The 21,495-nt window shown below is 44.0% G+C and overlaps 2 protein-coding genes across 2 annotated transcripts; both read right to left on the bottom strand.

Moving 5' to 3' along the window:
- Positions 1-5,770: 5,770 nt before the first annotated feature.
- HOXA9 (homeobox A9) lies at positions 5,771-9,341 on the bottom strand. Its single transcript, XM_061587328.1, has 2 exons — positions 8,647-9,341; positions 5,771-7,322 (listed from the first exon to the last, which is right to left on the bottom strand). Exons 1-2 carry the CDS (start codon positions 9,197-9,199, stop codon positions 7,084-7,086), a joined length of 792 nt encoding a protein of 263 aa, XP_061443312.1. The 5' UTR covers positions 9,200-9,341; the 3' UTR covers positions 5,771-7,083.
- A 7,576-nt stretch (positions 9,342-16,917) lies between these two features.
- On the bottom strand, positions 16,918-19,827 carry HOXA10 (homeobox A10). Its single transcript, XM_061587322.1, has 2 exons — positions 18,903-19,827; positions 16,918-17,262 (listed from the first exon to the last, which is right to left on the bottom strand). Exons 1-2 carry the CDS (start codon positions 19,825-19,827, stop codon positions 16,988-16,990), a joined length of 1,200 nt encoding a protein of 399 aa, XP_061443306.1. The 3' UTR covers positions 16,918-16,987.
- Between the last annotated feature and the right edge of the window lie 1,668 nt (positions 19,828-21,495).

Here is a 21,495-nt window from a genome sequence, read left to right as displayed (position 1 = left end):
TCATATAAAGAAGCAGCGGCAGCAAAGTCGTGTGTCTACTTTTTCTGGCCGCAGGATTAGATCCATGGGGTTTTATTGCAATTATGCAGCTGGTCTGCCTTTACTAGCACGGATTTGTTCTTTCTATTAGCGTTGATATTTCAGCCACCATCATCACCACCTAACAACAACAACAACAACAACAACAATAATAATAATAATAAAACGGAGTTTCAGCACCTTTAAAGATGCAGATAATTAGGGAGGAGGACTGGGGTCCCTATTTTTCATCTCTGCTCTTTCCGCTCAGCGGGTAAATGCATACATACCTCTGGCGTTCTGGCGTCAGCGCATGTGTTTTCCTCAGATCTTGGATAAACCGGCTCCTTAATTTCTAAACTCTCAGCCCCCGCGAAGCAATAAGCCTACATGTCATTGAGGCTGTTGCGCCCTACCCTTCCTTTAAACGGATCGTAAAACGAGTTTCCGTCCCTCAGACGGGGGAGCTCGGTAACGACAGCTTTTACGGCCCTGCTATATTGCACATCATAAACTGGAAGGAGGAGAATGGGATTGCCCCGGAAATTCTCCCTTTAGATTATAAAGTTTGGTATCCTGTGTGTACAAAGAGATTCTCACCAGTGAAAATTGTGCCTCCGCCATATTTCGCAGGAGCCTTTGAGCGGGTACATTTTGGTAACCCCTTGGAGAGGGGGAGGGGGGTCAGTTAAGGGGGGTCAGTTAAGGGGCCTGCAGAGGCCCCAGTGCAATGGGGCTGGGCAGTGATGGTACCGTTTGGAAACGCATAATGTTAGTATCCCGAATGGTTATCATGATCAGTGATAGGGACTAAAATCGGTCCTGGGAGTGGAGGGTGTCCCTCTGGTTGCACCTCGAGGTTTGCTCTGCTCTCCCGGAGCGAACCGGCTGGGTGGATCAAGGGAGACGTCTCTGGTTTTCTTGCCGCTGGTCAACGCACTCAAGATGGCCGTGAGACCCCAAAGAAGGGGGAAAAGAGGCGCATGGAGGAGACGGGGGCTCAGTAATACCGCTCACCCATCCACCCACCGACAAACTAATCTTGAAATTAAAAAAGGATGAAAGCAAAGTCTCCTGAGAAAACTAGAACAGGCTCAGGAGTTCTAAAGGAAGGCGAAGCAAACCTGCCAAAGACGAGGACCCAGATCAAAGAGGCGGCATTCGACGGCCTTCGACCAATAAATTGCTCCTCTGGTGACAACATAGCCAAGCTGCAAGGAGAAAGCAGCGGCAAACGTAACCAACAGTCTAGACCTGGGTATTGATAAGGCCGGGCAGAATGTTATCGATGGGCCTTTAAAGGATACCGTTAACTGGCTTTGAGTCCGAGCTCTCAAGTTCCTTCTGGAAGGGGCGGTTTCTTAGACCTGTTCGTGCTTATCCGTTCTGCTGGGATTACATAAAAGAAAAAAAACCCATCGCGTTTTCTTAAAGTCCCCTCTTGGAAATGTTAAATATACTCCCAAGCACTCCCAAGCACTTCCACTGAGAAGACGCCCGCAGCCCCCGCCCCCTTGGCCCCAGGACAGAGGACAGAGGATCCTTGATAATAAAGATTCAAGCCTAATCCTGGGTCAATGAAATTCGCTTCTCAGTGAGGTTCGAATCCCGTCAGAAGCGGAGCTTTCCAATATGAACAGTTAAAAAACAAAAAAGGACTCCTTCACTTTGACGCCTTTTTTTCCTGGCAATGGTACATGGAGAAAGAAATGTCCTGGTGTTTTTTTTTAGAACATACCTATGTTTCCCGTCCCTTTTTTTAAAAAAAGGTTGGAATGGATACTATTTGCTTCATCATTTAAAGTTTACTGCGGTTTTTTTTTTGCAAACCCAGTACAACCTCTAGATCACCCTGTTTGCCCAATATGCCCCCAACCCCCCATTAAAAAAAATAACTTAAAAACTGCTGCTTTCTAGGCTTCTCTAAACAAGCCTTGTTTGTAAAAACAAAATACAATTTTGAAATAACAAGGACAATATTTTTTTTAAAAAAACAACTCGTCATACTGCAGCAGCATGGTTTATTGTGGCATCAAGAAAAATATATTTCAAGAAAAATATATTTCTCTAATTTGCCTTATTCCACTATGTCAGTGGTCTTCATTCTCCTTTATTCACCTTTGAGCATCCAATGAAATATTGTACAAATTATTTACCATACTTGTGAACACTCGCATTTGCATTTCAGTATAGGTGAACGTCTTGAGGATAAGATATATTAAAAGTACACAATCGACAGTAAAAAATAACATTAAACCTGTTATGACCAGCAATCCGTTCATATCAATTACATTTTCCACCAGGGGTTTATATCAAAGGTATGTAAGTTCCATCTTAAATATGTACATAACAGAGTTCCATTCTTCTTTGGAAGACAAATGTTTTCGGTTGCTTTATCCTCCAGGATTCCTCTTATGGAATTAAAATGGAATAATTTTGATAATTACACTTTGCCTTCAGTGGATCGATTTGGTTGCTAAACATTCTTTTTGCAGAAAAATATGTGAAAACATTTCCTCAGTGATATTATTTGTCTTCCTTGACTTTTTAATTTTTGAACATTGCATACATATTTGTAGGGCAGAGGGTTATTGACAAACATCCATTCCGTTCATCTACCTCCTGGATGTGTATTTGTGTATATTGCGTCGTGCAGGAATGAATGGAGCCGGCGAAGTCAGACGTGAAGGAGAGGTATTAATTTCTGACCAGCAAAATCATAAGAAAGTGCAAGAAGAGTTCCAGAACGGATTTGTACAGGCATCTCAGTCTGTGGTGTATCAGACTGTTATCAACTGCATAGTATAATTAAATCGGGTCCCACAGAGTTGCAATTGCTTAGGAAGCCAGCAGAGCCTTTAACTGCTGCAAAGACATCTGCTGAAGAATTTCAGTGGCCAGTAAGTAATTTTCAAATTAAATTTTGTAGCCGAGCCACTTTGTCGAGTCTCGGCTTTGACTGGTGAAAAGAACGTCATTTCAGGATAATTTTGCCCCAAAGCTGAATGAAATCACACGCAGAGATTCACTGGCTGATTATGAGTTAAAGACCAAGCGATGTTTAGCAGTGCAGCATCCATTCCTTGGATCTGGAAAGCTCGCCTGCTGCATTTGAACGCGGCTTGGTCCTAATAAAGAAATTCTTTGTATTGACGCTATGCATTTTGTTATAATGGACAACATGGCTACCTGTATTTTTCAGATCCATACTGAGTTTGTTTTTTAACGACTCAACAACCTCCACATCGGAGTTCCAAGTGCTTTGAGTTTCCCAGCTATAAAAATTGCTCATACGACCTCAGTATGGCACAGAATAGTTTACTGTGCAATCCTATACATGTCTTCTCTGAAGTAAGCCTTACTGAATTCAATGGGGGTAACGCCAAGGTAAATGTGTATAGGATTGCCTAAGCCACAATGTAAACGATTATATTGTGCTGGACTCTACATTAGATGTACATTATACATACTTAGCATCTAGTTGTGCCAATTAATGTATACAAAGGTTATTTAACCAAAATGTATTTATATTTCATCTTAGCTTAAGCTGCTTAAAGATATCTTCAGTATATATGGGTATGATTCATACACGCACGCACATAACCTATTCCTGTGTATGAAAAATGTCCCTCCTTGCACTCTGGTCAAATAAGTAATGCATATTCATACATAGCTATATTCACACACTGTATGCACACATGCAAACAAGCTAGAAGCTGCAAGAGGAAAACATCAATCTGTTTTTCCCCTAAGTAATGACATATAGTTCTGAACTATGATTTTGTTAAAAAAATAATAATACAAACCCTGAACTTTACCTTTCCAATTACTGATCTTATGTCATATTTAAACACGAATAAGCCTTAAGGTATATATTTCAGTATTGGGGACATATATACTCTTGTGCTTTGTTAATATCAAACCAGTAGATTCAAAACCGCATATGCTACTCCTAGGAAGTCGACATTTTAGATTTTTTCCATAGCTTCATGGCGGAAATCACCCTTGTTTTCATGGAACAACACTGCCATCTGCTGTTCGGTCTTGGAAATTTCAAGCTGTAAAATAGGTGCTGGAATCTTATAAACGTGTAAACATAGTTGATGTCTACCAGGGCAAACGCTTCAGCAGTCTACGTTGCCATTCAGTAGCAATTATATAAAAGGTTACAGCAGCAAATTCAGTAAAGATAAGCGTTCACCTTACAGCCTACATTTCAGAGGAACAGGGGTAATAAAAACTAGCTGTTTCCGCAGAGCCACTTTATCTAAAACAGCCAGACAAAACAAATGAAAGGTCTTTTGTAGAAAATCTTAATTGTGGCTGGACAGTTGTAAACTCATTAAGGGCCGAATTCCAGACAGTTTGCAGACCCGCCATTTATTACGCACTTCTAATGCTGAGTCTTTGAAGTTCCCACTGTCTACAACAACAGAGGGCGTCCCAACATCCCAAACCACTGGGACAGGCATCAATTAGAGCTGCCCTCTTTTTTTCTGGCGGACAAGACCTGTTTTGCTTTTTGATAATTAAACGCATTTTATCGTGAGATTCTTTTTTTACACAAACCCCAAACAATAAAAATAAAAAATGCTCCCTCCTCTCTGGACCTTCGAACTTTTGCAGTCTGAGATACTGAACGTTCTTGCCTTCAGCCCTGCAGCATTTTACACCCCATAAACGGTTACAACCGACATTTTCTTTTATTGCCCTCTATAGCTCTGAATTTTCTTAACAGCGTCTTCTGCTAAGACTTGTAAGCTGGAAGTGTGCTGGCTTGTTTTTGCTTATAAAATAAACTCTTCTGCAGTAAACTACTGAAGAGTCCGTGTTTGGTCTTGTGCAAAATTCTGCTCAAGCTGGTCCTTTTCTTTTCTTTTTTGGATGATCATTTCTGAGCGGAAAGTCGCGCCTGCCTGAGGCACGACTGACTTTCAAATCAACACTTGATTGCTCATCGGTTTGAACCAAACCTTTCGCCCAAAGACATTTTCTTGTTTTTGTTATAACTATTGGTTCATTTCCACCACTCCGCCCTTGCCAAACACCCGGTTTTCTAACGTGGATTTAAAACAAGGGTAAAAATCATTCCAATGTTATGACGTCCATTGTTGTCCGATAAGGGTCCATCTTTAGCAGAAGTCAAATGTAGTGTGTTTATTTTGCAGGCGAAAACGTACTGGATCCAGAGAAAGCAGTTGGGATGGATTTTACAATGGGAATGCTTTCGGTATGAAGATATGGATGAAATTATACCAGTGGGTTTTGGTCTATGGATTTAATTTGCTTCTGGAAACCAATTTGATTTTGTGTGAGAGTGAAGGGGGGCAGAGACTAACTAGATGACATGGTTATTCCTACAAAAGGTCACCAAAATTGCTGGCCTGGTGCTTTGCTTTCTGTTATAGTTTGTTGGTTTATTTAAAGCATCTCAAATAATTAAAGACATCCAGAATATTTAGTATAGTTAGTTTTCCAGTGCTGGGTTCGATATCACGATTGAATGGTCTGGGTGCAATATCTTTTATGTTAGGTCAAGAGAATCATCCCGCTATCGTGTTATCCTAAATCCCTGTGGTGTATATGTCTGGAGGGAGGCTGCTATGAAACCATAATTGCTTGGAAGTAAGTTCCACTAAAAGCAGTGAAACTTACTTTCGAGTAACTGTGCAACAAGGGTAAGATTTTGATTCCTCTCCACAATAGAGATGGGTGGGATTTGCCTTCTTAATAATCTTAAAACAGCACAAAATTTAAAAGAATCAATATATATTTTATTTAGCAAAAAGTTAAATATCATTCTGGACACAACTATTTGGTCAGTAGGTCATGAGGTAACTATTGCAAAATATACAGTGTAGCTTCTGCATAAACATAACTTCCAGGACTTTTAATTTTTTTTAATAATTGATACAAATCTACAATAACCAAAAGGTAGGTTTTTAGAGTGTATAATTTATTATCAATAAAATTAAACTTCATTACAATAAGAATCAAAGTATTTGATTAAACTTTCAACGTAAACCATAGGTAGTTACCTTTTTCACATATAGGTATAGCTCCAATGACTGAAAACTGCTTACCGGTGCAAAAACAATATTCAAGCTAGTCTGATTATGAAGGGTTTCTTTCTTTAATATATAGATTATATATATACAACTGACGAAGACTGTACTATATATATAGATAGATCAAGTGTGCATACGAAAATGACTTGCTTCAGAGGAACTGGAGGGTCCACGAGTCCTTGGCTATCCCAGAATATTTTTTCCTATTTGTGTTTAAAAGCTGGGATTGAAAGAGAGCAAACAATCCCCCCCAATCCAAGGTTAACTGTCTAATAATGATACAGAAAAAAGACTCCTTACACTACAGAGCTATACTCTATGCAACCTTTATAATAAACAACCTGAGTTCAAATTGAATCCTAGCTTACACAATCACATCTGGTACAGCACCCAAGCACAAAAATTGAGTCACAAATATAATTACCACAATAAAACACAGTGTTCAAGTATTAGAGCAGACCTCTTTCTCTCTCTCTCTCTCTCTGCTGCGCAAAGAGAAAATAAAATTAACTATGTCGACTAACCCTATACAGTCTGTAAAGAATTGTGCATTAAAAAGGTAGTTTTCTTTCTTTCTTTCTTTCTTTCTTTCTTTCTTTCTTTCTTTCTTTCTTTCTTTCTTTCTTTCTTTCTTTCTTTCTTTCTTTCTTTCTTTCTTTCTTTCTTTCGTGAAGGACAGGTAGATTTAGACAAGCCAACAAATTAGCCTTCCATGTTTAATGCCCCCCTTTTCTTTCCTATGATTAGAAAATGGTAAATCTTGGTACCTCCAGAAGAGCACCCGGGCACAGCCATCTCCCTGCACGCTGGCGAGGTACATTCAAGAGCTGGATTGGCCAAGGACAAAACAACAGCAACAACCCCCCCCCAAATAAAAAAGGTGAGGCCTGGACGCAGTCTCAGGGTATGGGTGTGAAGGGCCGGGGAGGATTGTGTTGTGTTGCGTTGGAGGGAGAGATTTTGCTGTTTGAAACGGGATTAACCTGGGAGTCGAGCATCATTCATCCTTCGCTCGGTCTTTGTTGATTTTCTTCATTTTCATCCTCCGATTCTGAAACCAGATTTTCACTTGTCTTTCGGTTAAATTCAGGAGCCTGGCCACTTCGTACCGTCGGTCCCTGGTGAGATACATGTTGAACAAAAACTCCTTTTCCAACTCCAGCGTTTGGTGCTTGGTGTAAGGGCACCGCTTTTTCCGGGTGGATCTCGCGTGTAACCAGTTTGCAGCCGGGTTGTCTGCAAAGCAAACGACGCCAGAGGTTAACGCTGGCGACGGGAGAACCTGCACGCGCGCGCGCACACACACATACACACAGCAATTCGGGAGGGTTCTCTTGACAGCAACCCCCCCAACACACACACACACCGCCACCTTCCTTTTGAAGAGTATAGGTGCCCTGGTATTGGTGGTTTACGACATTCCTTTCCTTTGGAACGGGCACACAGGATGGCAGAAACACAATGGACACCACACAGAGACACAGGGAAAGGTCACGTAGAATTACTCGCAGTAAAAAACCAAAAACCACCGGTCTCTTCTTCATGGTGTTTATATAGGGTGTAGTTTTAAAGCTCCCCATTCCTGCTTTCTTCCCCCCCCCAGCCCAACCGCCTGATTTCTCTTTCTCCCCCTGGCCCAAACTATGAGCGGGTGGAAGACCCCTGAGAAAAAGAAGGCCCTTGGAAATGTTTCACTTTCCAGTTCTGGCCTTCTCTGGTGCCACCGCTGGAAGCTTTCGAGGAGATGAGGGAACCGAAAGCCACTTCAGGCTAAGCCTGGCTTGCTTGGAGGGGGGGGAACCCAACTGATTTGCATTTGGCAGCATTTGTTGTGCCGGCAATATTGATCCGGCAGTTCAGTTTTAAAGGCAAGCGGCGGTGTTAGCAATAGCAAGAGGGTGGGGTGGGGTTGCATGGATAGGGAGATAGATAAATAAATAAATAGTGAAGGAATGAAGTGAGGGAAGAAATGCCCCCCCCCCTTGTCGCTCTTGGCGTTCTCAGCTAAAGCCGTCGTCACAAAGGGATCAGATTCACATCCAATGTTTTGTTTTTCCGCCCCTCTCCCCAGTAACTTGCGTTGTCCAGGATCACCACCCTTTCTCTCCCCCCCCCACCCTGCCCGCCGGGCTCTTCCCCCCATCAAGCTTTATAGCCAAAGCGTGTACCCAGGAAAACACGCTGGTGACGCGCCCCTGCACTCTCTTGCGACAGAGAAAGGCAGGTCATTGTGGACTGGCCAGCGTGTTAAACCTAAGAAGCACACACAGATGGAGCTGGCCAAGGAGACCGTGAGGCCAGAAAAAGCTCATGGCAGCAAATATAGACATGTTACGCGCACATACACACGCACGCACGCACGTACGCGCTCACACACACATGTCTAACATACACACGCACGGATACACACAGATAACCTCGCTGGTGCCGCAGGATTTTCTTCTCGCTCTGCTCCTACCCAGCACACCGCAACCCAGCAGCCATTGCCGCACCGCTCCAGAGGGACGGCGGCTCCCTCCCCGCCGGGTTCAGCCGCCCTGCCGGGGCAAAGGGCACTTACTCGGATCCAGCTGGGGTTTCTCTCCGTTAGTCTCGCTCTCGCCATTGTTTTCCGAGAACGCCCCGTCGTGGGCTTGCTTATCCCTATCAGCTGGAGGAGAACCACAAGCATAGTCAGTCAGAGAGAGTGCGTGAGTGTCAAAGGTGGTGCAGTCACCTCTCCTGGCCGGGAGCGGTTCAGGTTTAATGCCGTAATGCCTGCTGGCCGGCAAGCCGGCAAAAGACAAGGAGCCCGGCATAGGCTCCAGCCACGAACGCATGTACCTGCCGTCGGGCGCTGCCATCGGCGCCTGGTGATGCACGTACGGGTGGTAGACGGCGGGCACATTGTTAGCGCTCGGCGGGTGCACGGCGTTCCAGGAAGTGCTGAAGACGGACGTTTTGGACTGGAAGCTGCAGGGAGTAAATTCGGGGTGCTCGCCCAGGGTCGCCTGCCTTCCTGGCTGGCCTAGGGGAGCCGAGCCATAGCGGGACTGCACCAGTTCCTCGCTGTCGTGAATGAGAAAAGAGTCCACGTAGTAATTGCTGAGCGTCCCCGAAGAAGACATCGCCATCCAAGCCCAGCCCCAACGCAAAAGGCGAGGCGAGACCTGGTGAAATTATGAAACTGCAGATTTCATGTAACAACTTGGTCCTTACGAAGAAGTACAGTCACCTAATAAGTTGAAGGCTGCCTGTCAGCCCATTGGCTGCGTCGCGTCACATGGCCGGGCAGCAGAACAATAAAGTATAAATCAGTCCGCAGGCTATTAATGGGTCAGTGTTTTCCAGTCATCATTTTTATAGCAAAGCCATATGTTTTTATGCAAAGGGAGAGGCGACTTATACGACAAAGTTTGCTTTAATTGTGGCCAAATGATATTAAAAGATCAGATTTTTTGGTATTGCCACCTTTTCGAAGCGGACTATTTTATATCATAATTAATCATCCCATCAATGGTCCGTGTTCCTTGCAAAAAAAAAAAAAAAAGTCGCACGCACACACACGAAAAGACAGGCTACCCTTCCTGTGATCGGAGACCTTCACATAAAATTATACAATAATTGAAGCAATAAAAAAGCAAAATAACATTGGCGGCATACTGTATTTAAATATATATTTATTATATTTCATAAGGAGTTATTGTTTCGGGAGCCACGGGGTTGTTATTAAGTCAGTAACTACGAGCATATTCAGTTGCATCGCTGTGTTTCACAGCAGTAAAAATTTACGAGTGTCTGGAAAGGTTAAATTATACTATTGTGTTTAGTTTGGGAACTCACTGTAAATAATACTGTGCCGTTGAGTTCAGAGCTAACTGGCGCTGGCAGGGAAAAGTCAAATCCAACGCGATTCCCCTTTCGAAAGGGAATCTGCCTCCTCCTTTAACACACCACGGAAAAGAGTAGGGCAGTAACGGGTGGGGGTGGGGGTGGGAGAGAAAGATCTCAAATCGATATCGAAATTTGCATCTTTCCTGGCACCACCGATCTCAGTTATCCGAGCCACAACCAGGAATCGCTCACTGTAGGTCCAAACACCCACCATCAGATTCCCCGAGAATCTCTTTTCTCTTCTTTCTCGCCCCCTCCCTCCCTGAAATATTTCAGTAGCAGTTTAGCACAAGGAACAGCCAGCCGGGACCTTTCAGTCCTGCCACAGATACTTGCTAACCTGCAGGTGTGGGAGGTAATTATTATCTTCCATACTTGTGCAATCTTCACAAGAACTTCTGTGTGCAGGGTGACAAGCGAGGAACCCATTTGTGTGTGTGTGTGTGTGTATTTAGTTTTTGTTTTGGTAAAAGAAAAAGACCAACTAAAGAGGAGGGATCAAGCCATGGGAATGTTGAAGAAAAAAATTAAGAGGACACATCCCCCTCGATCAAGTTGACTGCAGCCGATCCACGGCCACTGAGCCTTTTTTTTTTATCCCCTGTGTAAACCATTCTGTCTCTCCGTCTCTCCCTTGAAGTGTAACAACACATTCTGTCTACAGCTATCTTCTTCATGACGATTAATTCCTAAGTATGTATGAAAGCCGTAGGAGAAGGAGACTGTCCTCCGTCTGGCTTTAGAGGCATTTTTAGGCAGGGTCCTCGCTGGTGGATTACATTCCCGAGCCATCGGGTTTGAGGTGTAAATAGTTATTTTCTCTCTGGCACGTTCAGTGGCTTCTGTGCACACAGCTCTGGAGCATCGGGGATGAGCGGAGGGTTACAGCCCTCTGGAAAAAACAAAAATGGTGATACGGCCCTCAGATCAAGTCCAGTGTTGGTGAATTAAAGTAATGACCAAATGGTGGATGTCTGTGACATTTGCATTCATTGTCTTTCTCCTAAGGATTCCAACACTTAATTCCTTCTTTCTTTCTTTCTTTCTCGGTTTGGAAAGAAGAAGAAGAAGAAGAAGAAGAAGAAGAAGAAGAAGAAGAAGAAGAAGAAGAAGAAGAAGAAGACCGTGTCCTTTCAGTGGAGAGAGGGGAACAGGAGGATCTCTGTGTTCTGTTTTATTTTTATTTTTTTTAGAGTGGAGACTTTGCTAATTAAATTCATGTGTGAATATTCTGCACGCAAAAAGTATGGTTCTGGTTAGCTTTACATCACGTCTGCGTTCTTTTCTCCTTTCATAACTCTCCAATAGTCTTGAGAAAAACTTAAATTGGCAGTCGGCTCTCTTTCTGACATAAGGTCTTGCGATTACAAGAAACAATTAATATTTCACAGATCCTAAACAGGAACCATTTCGTAGGGGCGTTGCTGGTAATCTCTTCCCCTTCTTCGACAAAGTCATTTAAAAATGTAGACAAAGGTCTTCCTATGGAATTATAGCTAAAGTATGTGATCGCCTTTGTGAGATATCCTCAACAGGACGGGGGGATATTATTATTAGTCTGTTTCTCTCCTGGAAAGACGGAAGTCTTACGTCATTTTTGTTTAAAATCGAGAGTCAGCTGTTGTGAAATGTGTTCGCAGAGCTTCCTTCCTCCTTGAAGGAGAAAAATAATCTTAAGAGCAGGATTCCTAAAGGTTTTTTTCATTACTTTTGGGGTTTCGGAAACCGCAAGGGCTTTTCATCTCGGATGAAGCCTAAAAGGGAACTTTACTGCAGTCCTAGACGCATAGTAGAGAGTAAGTCCTATTGGACTCAGTGGGACTAACTTCTGAGTAAACATGCATAGGGTTGCAGTATAAGGCTGCAGTCCCTTTACCTGCTTAACTGGGAGTAAGCTCCATTGAATTCTATGTGACTTACGTCTGAGTAGACATGTAGAGGCTTGCAGGGTAAGGCTCAATGTACTACAGAGGAATAAACATTGCACATGTTCCCTCAAACTTTCTGGTTGCTGAGCCATTGCAATTAAAGAATTTAAAGTGGGTAGGTTAAATTTTAGTTCGAAATTATATGGAGGAATAAAAATATAAAGTGCTGCGTATGTCAGCTTCGCCATTTTCTTCATTTTATGAGGATACTTTATTTTCAGTATATTATATTTTCAGACTCTATTTTTATAACTCGGCTTTGCAACTCACATAGTTAATTTTCATGTAATGACAGACACCAAAAGAAAACGGAGAAACTGAATGTTAGGCGAATTAAGTGCTTTCTTGGAACCCCGTTGAAGTAAATGTTAATTACTTCCACAGAAATATGCTTGGGATTCAAATAAGGCGGCTATTACACTTTGGTCCTTACTCTGAACACATAAATTTGGGACTTACTCCCAAGTAAATATATTCAGGACTGCAGCCACTGCATATAACCAACTCATATGCACTGAGCCGCCCATTTCGGGATATTTTCGCCAAAGTTGTGAAATGTTATTTTGTTCTCAAGGGAATTTATTTCAAGTTAGTGTGCACATAGTTGCAGCTTTATGATTTTTAAACTATATATGATTTATTTTAGTCCTTGAATCTACCTGCCGAATAGATCAAAGGAAAATAAAATCGCTGTCTAGGGGTTACAGGTCTGTGTTTTATTTATATATTTAATTCACATGGAGTCTGAGTTAACCGATATGTTCCAAAATATATTACACCCACATAAATGTTTCTCTACATATACATAATTACCTTCCCCTTCCCTCCCCACTTCTCTCTCTCTCTCTCTCTCTCTCTCTCTCTCTCTCTCTCTCACACACACACACACACACACACACACACACACACACACACACACACACACACACACACACACACACACACACATGTGCAGACCATTTATTTATATATTTGAAATAGCTAGTTAGGATTTGGATAAATATTCTGTAGGAGGTCATGCATTTCACACAGATATGGAGAATTCCACGTTGTTGGGTTTTGTTTTGCTTGTTTAAAGCTTTTTAATAAGCGTCGTTTGGGAAAAATGACCAAGCAAACACTGAATGATTCAGAAGAAGCACAGACTCTGTATACAGAACCGTGACGATAGCTGATTGTATATAGCAATGTCCCCTTTACAGATTCACGTTGTGTAAACATGTATGTCCTCTAGATCCATGAATGTACATGAATTCGTGCGCGCGCGCGTGCGCACCCACCCACCCACACATACACACAGGCACATATACACAATATACATATTACAAACAAACAAGACTCCGACGTGCTTATCTTGTGGCCTTGCCATTTCAATTGTTCAGCCACGCCACAGGGTCCCGTTTTCAACGAGGATGGAACAGGGGATGTGGGTGGAGGAAGCAAATCGGATCTCCTCACCACTTTTAATTGTACTCCGAGATCTGAAACGTTCAAAAACGTGGAGGGGGGGCGAAGAGAAAGTCTATTCCCACGTCCTTCCCAGTACCCACGCATCCAACCACCCCCAGCACACACGCACACAGGCAAGGGAGAGGTCTTGCTCATTTACACTAGCGGTAAACACTGTGTGCATCTGATGTAAACAAGATACTGCAGCTCCTTCGCCTCTCGCTGGCCTGCTGTACATAAAAGGCAAGGCGATGGCACAGCGCAGCCGCGAGCCCGAGCGAGGTCGCTGTTGCTTATTCCGCCTCACTGAAATGCAGGCGCCCGGACACAGTCCAATAATGATCGTAACCGAGGCCTTGTGAGCCGTAGAGAAATAGTTGAGTTCGCCCCTCTTTTTCTACCTCTCCCGTGTCCCCCTTGCGCCTCCTTGTTTGGACCCCTTACTCCCTTAGAGTCTGAATTCCCTACACGGTATTGGAAGGACCGTGTTAGATTTGGAGGAGAAGGAACTGAGCAAAGAGGCGGATTCTGAAGGCCATCGCTGTAAGTAAAGGAAGAGCAAGGGCTCTCTCTGGCTGTAGGAGTGGCTGTGCTCGCGGGCAGCGCGGTTTCTTCACGTAATGTACCTTCGTTAAATATAATGAGAGAGAGAGAGAACCAGGCTCTAGTAAGCAGGCCTGGAAATTGCAATCAGATTCTCTTTCTTTACAGCGGAGTAACTGAAACACACCCAACCCAGTGGAAGCAAAGAGCAAGGCGATAGGAAGGCATAATAACTACGATCCCCAACAACAACAAAAACAGCAATCGCCCTGGCATCCAAAGATGTAGCCCTGACCTTGAAGGAAATCCGTGTATATATATATTATATATGTATTAAAAGAACAAACACCCGAAGCCAACTGATCCTAGGTAACCATGAAGATCTCAATCTTCTAGCGCCTTGAAACCTTTTCCTCTTCCCCCTTGGCTGAAATGTTTATTTGAGGCAGCCCGGGAGGAGGGGAATTTTTCGGCGCACCTAAAGGAACAATGGCATTGGGACTTGACGCCTACAGGAGAAAGGCCGCTTCCCAGATTTCCCCGGCGCTTCAAGGCAATATAAGTATGAGTATCAGTAATGAAGGATTTACTCCCGCGCTTATTATTAGACCCGGTTGACGATTTCAAACTGAAGTAATTAAGGCAGTTTCGTGCTGTAGAGAGAGATTGACATCCAGCCCCAACAACATGAAACTACCTAAACCACCGACCAGTTCTTAGCCCCCTAATTAAGAAGGCTCCCCACTGCCGCTTTCCTTAGGCGACAGGAATCAGGTTCGTATAGATAGGATACCCTAAACAGAACAACAACCAAAAAAGAAAGTGTGGGGGGGGGACATGGAGACAAATAATCAAACAGCCACACGACTCCCTCACTGCCGTCGCCCTCTCCCTCCTCCACCACAGACGCCATCTCGGTCTACAAATTTCCCGTAGTCTTTGGTTTCTGATTATCTTCTTTTTCTTTAAAGGTCCCCCCCCCGGAACTCTTTTGTGTACATCGTTCTTGCAAAAATTAATGCAACTTAAAAGGGGGGAGGCGGGGCAAGACAGGCCGCGAGAGATAAGCCTCCCTCCTAAATAGACACAGACTATGAAGATGCACCGATTCAAAGTCTATTTCTGTCTAGAAGAAGAAGGGGCTATATAGCCCACCCAAGCTCCCATCATCACCTCCCCGCCCATCTCTGTCTGTCTGTCTGTCTCTCTCTCTACCCTTCCCACCCTATTTGCCTTTGTCTAGATGCTTGAGCTGGCCAACACGCAGCGATACAGAACCTCAAGCCAGCATGTTCTGCCTAAGCACACCCGCAAGCAGGCGGGTTGGGGGATGGACAAACATGGCGGAGAAGCTGGTCAAGCCGGAGAACAAGGCTCAAGACCCTCGTTCCCACGTGCTCACCTTTCCAGAGTGCTTTTTGAGCCACCTAGGTTGTCCTTTGGAGTTGCAAATAGCTCAGCACGTCTAGCGGGAGAGTTTATATAGTGGGTCTTCCTGGATTCAAAAGCGAGATTAATAATAATAATAATAATAATAATAAATGACTACGAAGAAGAAGAAGCCCAGCCCTGTAGACTTAAAATAAAATAGCTGTTGGCTTTCTCTGCCTTTGCAGCTCCACCGTCAGCTAAAACCACTCCTCCAAGACAGCAACAATCCAGATATACCAGCAAGTCATAAAACTGAACAAAAGCCGACAAACCTTACAGCACCACTGCTATATGGCCCAGACAAATTACGACCGTCTAGGTAATATTTAAATAGATTCCTAAAGTAATTGCAGGGGGCTCAGGCAAACTATTCCTGTTGTAAAAGTTCTTGGAGATCTAAAAGTAGGACCCTGAGAATAAACAGTCACAAACGAGGTTTTTTCTTTTTTTAAAAAAGGTGGATTCACTCCATGTCTTTTATTCTTCCAAGAGAACGTAAACAGAGTCTCCATTTTGTCCTGTTTTGTTTTACTTTCACGCACAGCAGCATTACAATTATTCATGTATTCGGCTTGAAGCTAAGGACCAGACCGGACTAGAACTAACATTTAGCATAGCGCTACAGGATGCTTTGCTTCCAACAGTATCGGCATTTTAATAATATCAATAATATTAATATTAATAGACATTTATACATATCTGTATTCATATATTTTTTAAAATTTCTTCTCTTTGCACTACACGCTCAACCTTTTCAGCGCATGTATCTTCACAGTATCAAGGGAACACGGGAATCTTCTCTCCCTTGCTGTCTCCCAGAGCCAGGGAAATCCTTCTGGGGATCCCATATACATAGAATAACACACTTTTTCCTCCCCAAAGTAGAGAGATTTATTTGTTTCTATCTTTCCATGTGCTTGACAAGCGTTACTAGAGGTAACCCAAAGGTATCCAAAGCAAGAACTACCTCAAGGCATTACCTACAACCAGAAAGTGTAAGAATTTATCCAATAAAGAAACACAAAGCCTTTACTATTTCTGAAAGGACAAAAGAGGTCTCATTTTCGTGGCCGTTTTCAAAGCTGTAACATTCAACATTTTTAAGGGGGGTGACGACCAAACAAAACAATAGGCGCACAGCCTTGGTTCCTTACACCATATTATAGCCTGATCTTCTTTGGATCGGCTGCACAGTGAAGTACGTTGCCTATTAAGCAGGGTGTGGCCAGATTTTAATGATTCAAAACGACTCCTCAACCCAGGTCCCGAACACCAGCTATCATTCTGGGAGTGTGGGGTGCAGAGAACGCAATGTGCCTTCAGTTAGGTTTGTCTCAATTTTTTGAAAAGGGAATGTGGGGGGGGGAGAGAGATGGGGAGGGAGAGAGAACAGCCATCCTGGGTTCTGGAATCCTCTTTCTTAGCGTCAGACTTTTCCAGAACCGAGAATGCAATAAGGCCAGCAGAAGGCATAGGGTAGTGTGCATCAAGTATGGCTTCATCCCAACAAAATCAATTACAGAGAGGCAATGGAGAGACTGAGAACGTAATTGCAAAGTTCAAACCCATACAGGTGCGAGCAGCTGAAGGCTTAGGAGTTGGGGGTGAGACAGGTCGGTGGGTGAGGGAGAGAATCGTACTAGCCGTTTAAACCATAAAGATACGTGTCTAGGTTCATCAGGAGAAATTAAAGTTGGCTGTGAGCTCTCGGATTCTATTTTCTCTGTTCATTTTCTTCAGTTTCATTCTGCGGTTCTGAAACCAGATTTTGACTTGTCTGTCTGTTAGGTGGACTGTGCGGCTGATCTCTAGGCGACGCTCACGAGTCAGGTACATATTGAACAGAAACTCCTTTTCCAGCTCGAGAGTTTGGTGCTTGGTATAAGGGCACCGTTTCTTCCTGCCACTTTTTGCGGTGAGCCAGTTGGCTGCATTCTCTCCTTTGGAATTGCCTAGTTTTGAGAAAGTAAGAAAAAGGGATTGTTACCAAAGGGAGGCAGGGAGGGAAGGAGGGAAGGACGCCTCAGTACTTACTATGGAATTTAAATTTGAGGTCTTCTCTATGGAGCATTATATCCTTCCTTTAGGGTCCCTGTCCGGGTCCCTGTTAAACTGTAGCGTCCAAAGGACAGTGAGAAAGGGCATTGCAACCCACTGACTTTGCTCCGTCTCGCTTCTCGGAGACAGCCAGCCGCTTTTGTAGTTGACACCGATGCATACAAATGCCTTTGGCAGTGGCGTCCTACAGGACTGCTTTAATTTTGACCATTTGTTCTCAAAACGCTTGTTTCAAGACAAAAAGGCAGATTACTGTACTTGAAAATGCTGAAATACTTGATCTAAAATTGCTGTAGTTTTTCGTCCTTTTCAAAATTGTTGTACCCAAACCTTCTAGCCAAGAAGGGTTGCAATCCCATATGTACAACCTTTTGCATGTTTGCTCAGAAGTAAGTTCTATTGTGTTCAATGTGGCTTACGCCCAGGTATGGGGATTGCAGCGAGAATCAGACCAGTTTAATTCATTTGGACAAATAAAAATGCACAGGAGCAGACTGTACGTTTCCATTGTCATTAGAGACATTATATTTAAACCTATTTGGCAATTTAGTAGGGTGGATGGTTCCACATGCACGCACTTATGATGCACATATTTAAAAACGTGCATACGTATTTCTCTTTATATTCATATGTATGTATAGTTCGAGATAGGAAAAAATCCCAACTCTCTCTCTCTCTCTCTATGTATAGATATGATATAGATGTTGATACAGATAGATACAGATATGTAGATTTGTTTGTGTGTGCCTTGTATGAACTCACACACAACATATACACAACGCATAACATGCTTCACTCTGTTCTATTTAAGAATTATGAGAAAAACAATAACTAAACAGTCCACCCTGAGGAGTTTCCGATTGTATTTTATTTTCCTTTAAGGGCACAATGCAGCGGGAAGTTCTCCTGCAAAAGCCCCATTGAGATGAATGAATGAGCCCTAAACAGGCATTCTTATACAGCTCCCATTCATTCTAAAGACCCTGAGTATATTTCAACACAGAAGCCTTGTTAAGCGCTGCAGAGTGTTCGCACTGCAATCTCCAGCAGCCTAATTTGATAGTACTTCATAGAAGGAGAATTTCTACGCAGCTGCTGAAAAAAGAAGGCATCCAGGATCGTAAACTAGAACTTAGCCTGTTAATGGGTTATTTATTGGCGCCGGCCTCTTGCTTACTTTGGACGCTTTACAAACATCTATGTTATCTCTTCAGGCACCTCTGCCTCACTTTAGGCGAGGAAGGACAGCCTTTCTTTCTTTCTCTCTTTCTTTTTTTAAAGCTCTGTGCTTGTGCCTTAGCATTTTGCGCTAGGTCGGTTTTTTTAAGGCCCATAAACTCGAAAGGATGGATATCAATAATTTTGCTTTACTGCGTCCCAGCGCCCAAATATGAACGGCTGCTCAGCTGGTTAAGCTAAGCCTGCCTCCATTGCGGGCTAGCGCTGGAAAAATCATTTTGGCCGGCGAATGGCTTTCAGTTCTGGACGGCCTCTTCCTCCCTTCTGGTTTTGTGGGGGTGCGTGTTTTGCTTACCTAGAGTTTCCTTCTCTGGAGAGGGCTTGCTGCTGTCTGAAGGAGCAGGGGAAAGTTCTGCGGCCGAAGAGGAACCCTGCCCTTCTTCCTCTCCACTTTGGACAACGACACAGGCCAAGGTGCTGGGTGGGGAGGGATCTTCGCTGTCTTTTCTTCCCGGATCTGATGGTGGGACTGCCGGAGTCTCAAAGCTCACTTGAGGCTGCGGGGAGAACTGGGAAGGAACAACCATTTGCCCCGGATGGTGCTGCTGCTGGTAATGATGGTTGCTGTTGTCGTAGCCGCTTCCATTGCTGCTGCTGCTGCTGCTGCTGCTGCTGTTGCTGCTCTTGGTGGTGCCGTAGGCTTGAGACAAGCGGAAGTAGCCTGGGACAGGCACTCCGGTGACTGACACGTTGCTCATGGAGCAGACCTCTGTGCTCAACCTTGGGAAAGGCGACAAGTCGGTGGCCGTCCCCTCCTTGGGGCCCTTGTCGGAGTCATAGAGGCAGTAGGAGCTCTCCTCTTTGATATTCGGAGCAAAAGAGCAGGAGGTAGCCTGCGGGCTTTCGGGGTCTTCCAGGCGGAAAGACCTTGGGGGATCTAGCCAGACTTCCATCCCTGACATGTAGGCATGAGAAGCAGGGACCATGCCTTGAGAAGGGCCTTCATTGCGTTTGCTCAGGACTGGGAAAAGGCCGTAGCTTTGCAAGCCATAGGACAGATCGGATGCCTGTGGCAGGACACCACTGTTGTTGGGATAGTAGCCGCCGCCGCCGCCTCCAATTCCGCCCCCCCCTCCTCCTCCTCCTCCTCCTTCCCCTCTGCTTGAGGCTGAACTGATCAAGGAGTCCACCAAAAAAGAGTTTGCAGCGGGGCTCTCCGAGCATGCCATTGCCGTGGAATAATTTGGCGAAGAGAGCAGATAGCCCTTTCTGGCTGACATTTCTTGTGCAAAACATGCTGAATATGATTAGAGATACCCTCGCGCCACGGCAAGTGAGTGCAGCCAATGGAAACCCAGCCCTCACTAGCAACCCCTCCCAGTTTGGTTTCGTAGGCGCTGAGCTGTTTTCAGGCCCACTACTGAATTTCCAAACATATATATACATGGATATACATCGATTACACATGGAGAGAGAGAGATATCCATGTGTAATCGATGTTTCCACATAGCAGCACTTGTATATATACCCCTTGTGTAATCGATGTTCCCACATAGCTGCATTTTGCCTGCCTGCAAAAGGGGAAGGAAGAACTTGTGTGTGTGTGTGCGTGCTCGCAGGCCGAGGCAAAGCGATAGAAAACAATTTGCCAGGCTTTAATGTGACTCATAATTTAGCAGGCTTCTTAGCATATGCGCTAAGATAAAACTGCAAAGGAGCGGGATGATTATTAAGTGTTTAGATCATAAAGCGATCTGTAAGTGAACCTTTCCACATCCCAGCTCCTTCTCCCCCCCCCACCATTTCCCCCTCCCCTGCTTCACCATCCCACGGCTGTGATGAAATTAATAAAGCCACCAAGCTTCAATATTTATGGCGAAGCTCTGGGACGTGTATTTGCTTACCTACTTTAGCGTTACGATGATGGTAGTGGTGATTATAGTATCATGGGCCACTGGAAGTTCTAAACGAATCTGACCTCCTCACTAGTACCGAAGGTTTACGGACATCATAAAGTCACCCAATGACTCCTCAAAATGACAGCGGCTATAATGAAGAAAATGGTCATGCCTGAGCCTCACCTCTGTATATCCAACATACGCATGCTTTACGTAGAAATAAGTCCCACTGTGTTCTATTGGGGGTGGGGGGGTCTTCCAGGTAAGTGTGCCTAGGACTGCCGCCTTAGAAGTGAATCTCCGCATGACAAAGATGCTGAGGAACACCACTGTGAAATAATCTTGTCTAGTGCCGCAGTCGCAACAGTAACAATATGATCCAGACTCTGTTTACCCAGTAAGCAAGCGCTGGAAATCACCCCAGTCCTCCATATCTGGTGTTAAGCTAACATGCTGAGCATAAATTCTTTTCTTTCTTTCTTTTTTTAAATGGGAGATATAATCACCCACTATTGATCAAGAGTGTACCACAGGCACATCATTTCAAAACATCTTCATGTGGATAATTCCATTTCATCTGTTCTTCTGTGCAATCTCTTTCTATCCATAAAAGGCTAAAAAGAGAGGCCAGACAAAATTGTATAGTCAAGTTGTAATTGAGGCGGAGATGGCAGACTGCTTGCAGACAAGAGAGTGAGACCGGCAGACAGGGAGGACAGATAGATTTTATAATTGGAGGGGGGGACCGCAAAGAAGAGCTCTACTTCTCTCTCCTATTATTAGCTTATGTTTTTTGGAAATAAGACAAACTGGATCTGTAGCAATAACATCTCTTACTGTTCATGGCTTCTTTTGGAATTGTTCGTCTTTTTAATTATTTCCCCTTTGTTTAGTTTTTTTTAATGGTTACAAATTCGTATTTTAGCATCTCCACTTCCAAACTGCCCCAGCTGGTAGGACTTAAATGATCGCCTGTCTCTGCTCCCAAGTGAGTAAGAATATTCTTTTGAACAATTCAATATTGTGCTGTAAATCTTCTGCTCGGTTCCG

The sequence above is a fragment of the Rhineura floridana genome, chromosome 10 (genome assembly GCF_030035675.1).
Source record: "Rhineura floridana isolate rRhiFlo1 chromosome 10, rRhiFlo1.hap2, whole genome shotgun sequence".
NCBI classification, from domain to species: Eukaryota; Metazoa; Chordata; class Lepidosauria; order Squamata; family Rhineuridae; genus Rhineura; species Rhineura floridana.
Note: the sequence above shows the minus strand (reverse complement) of the source record. Positions and strands in the feature narration are given on the sequence as shown.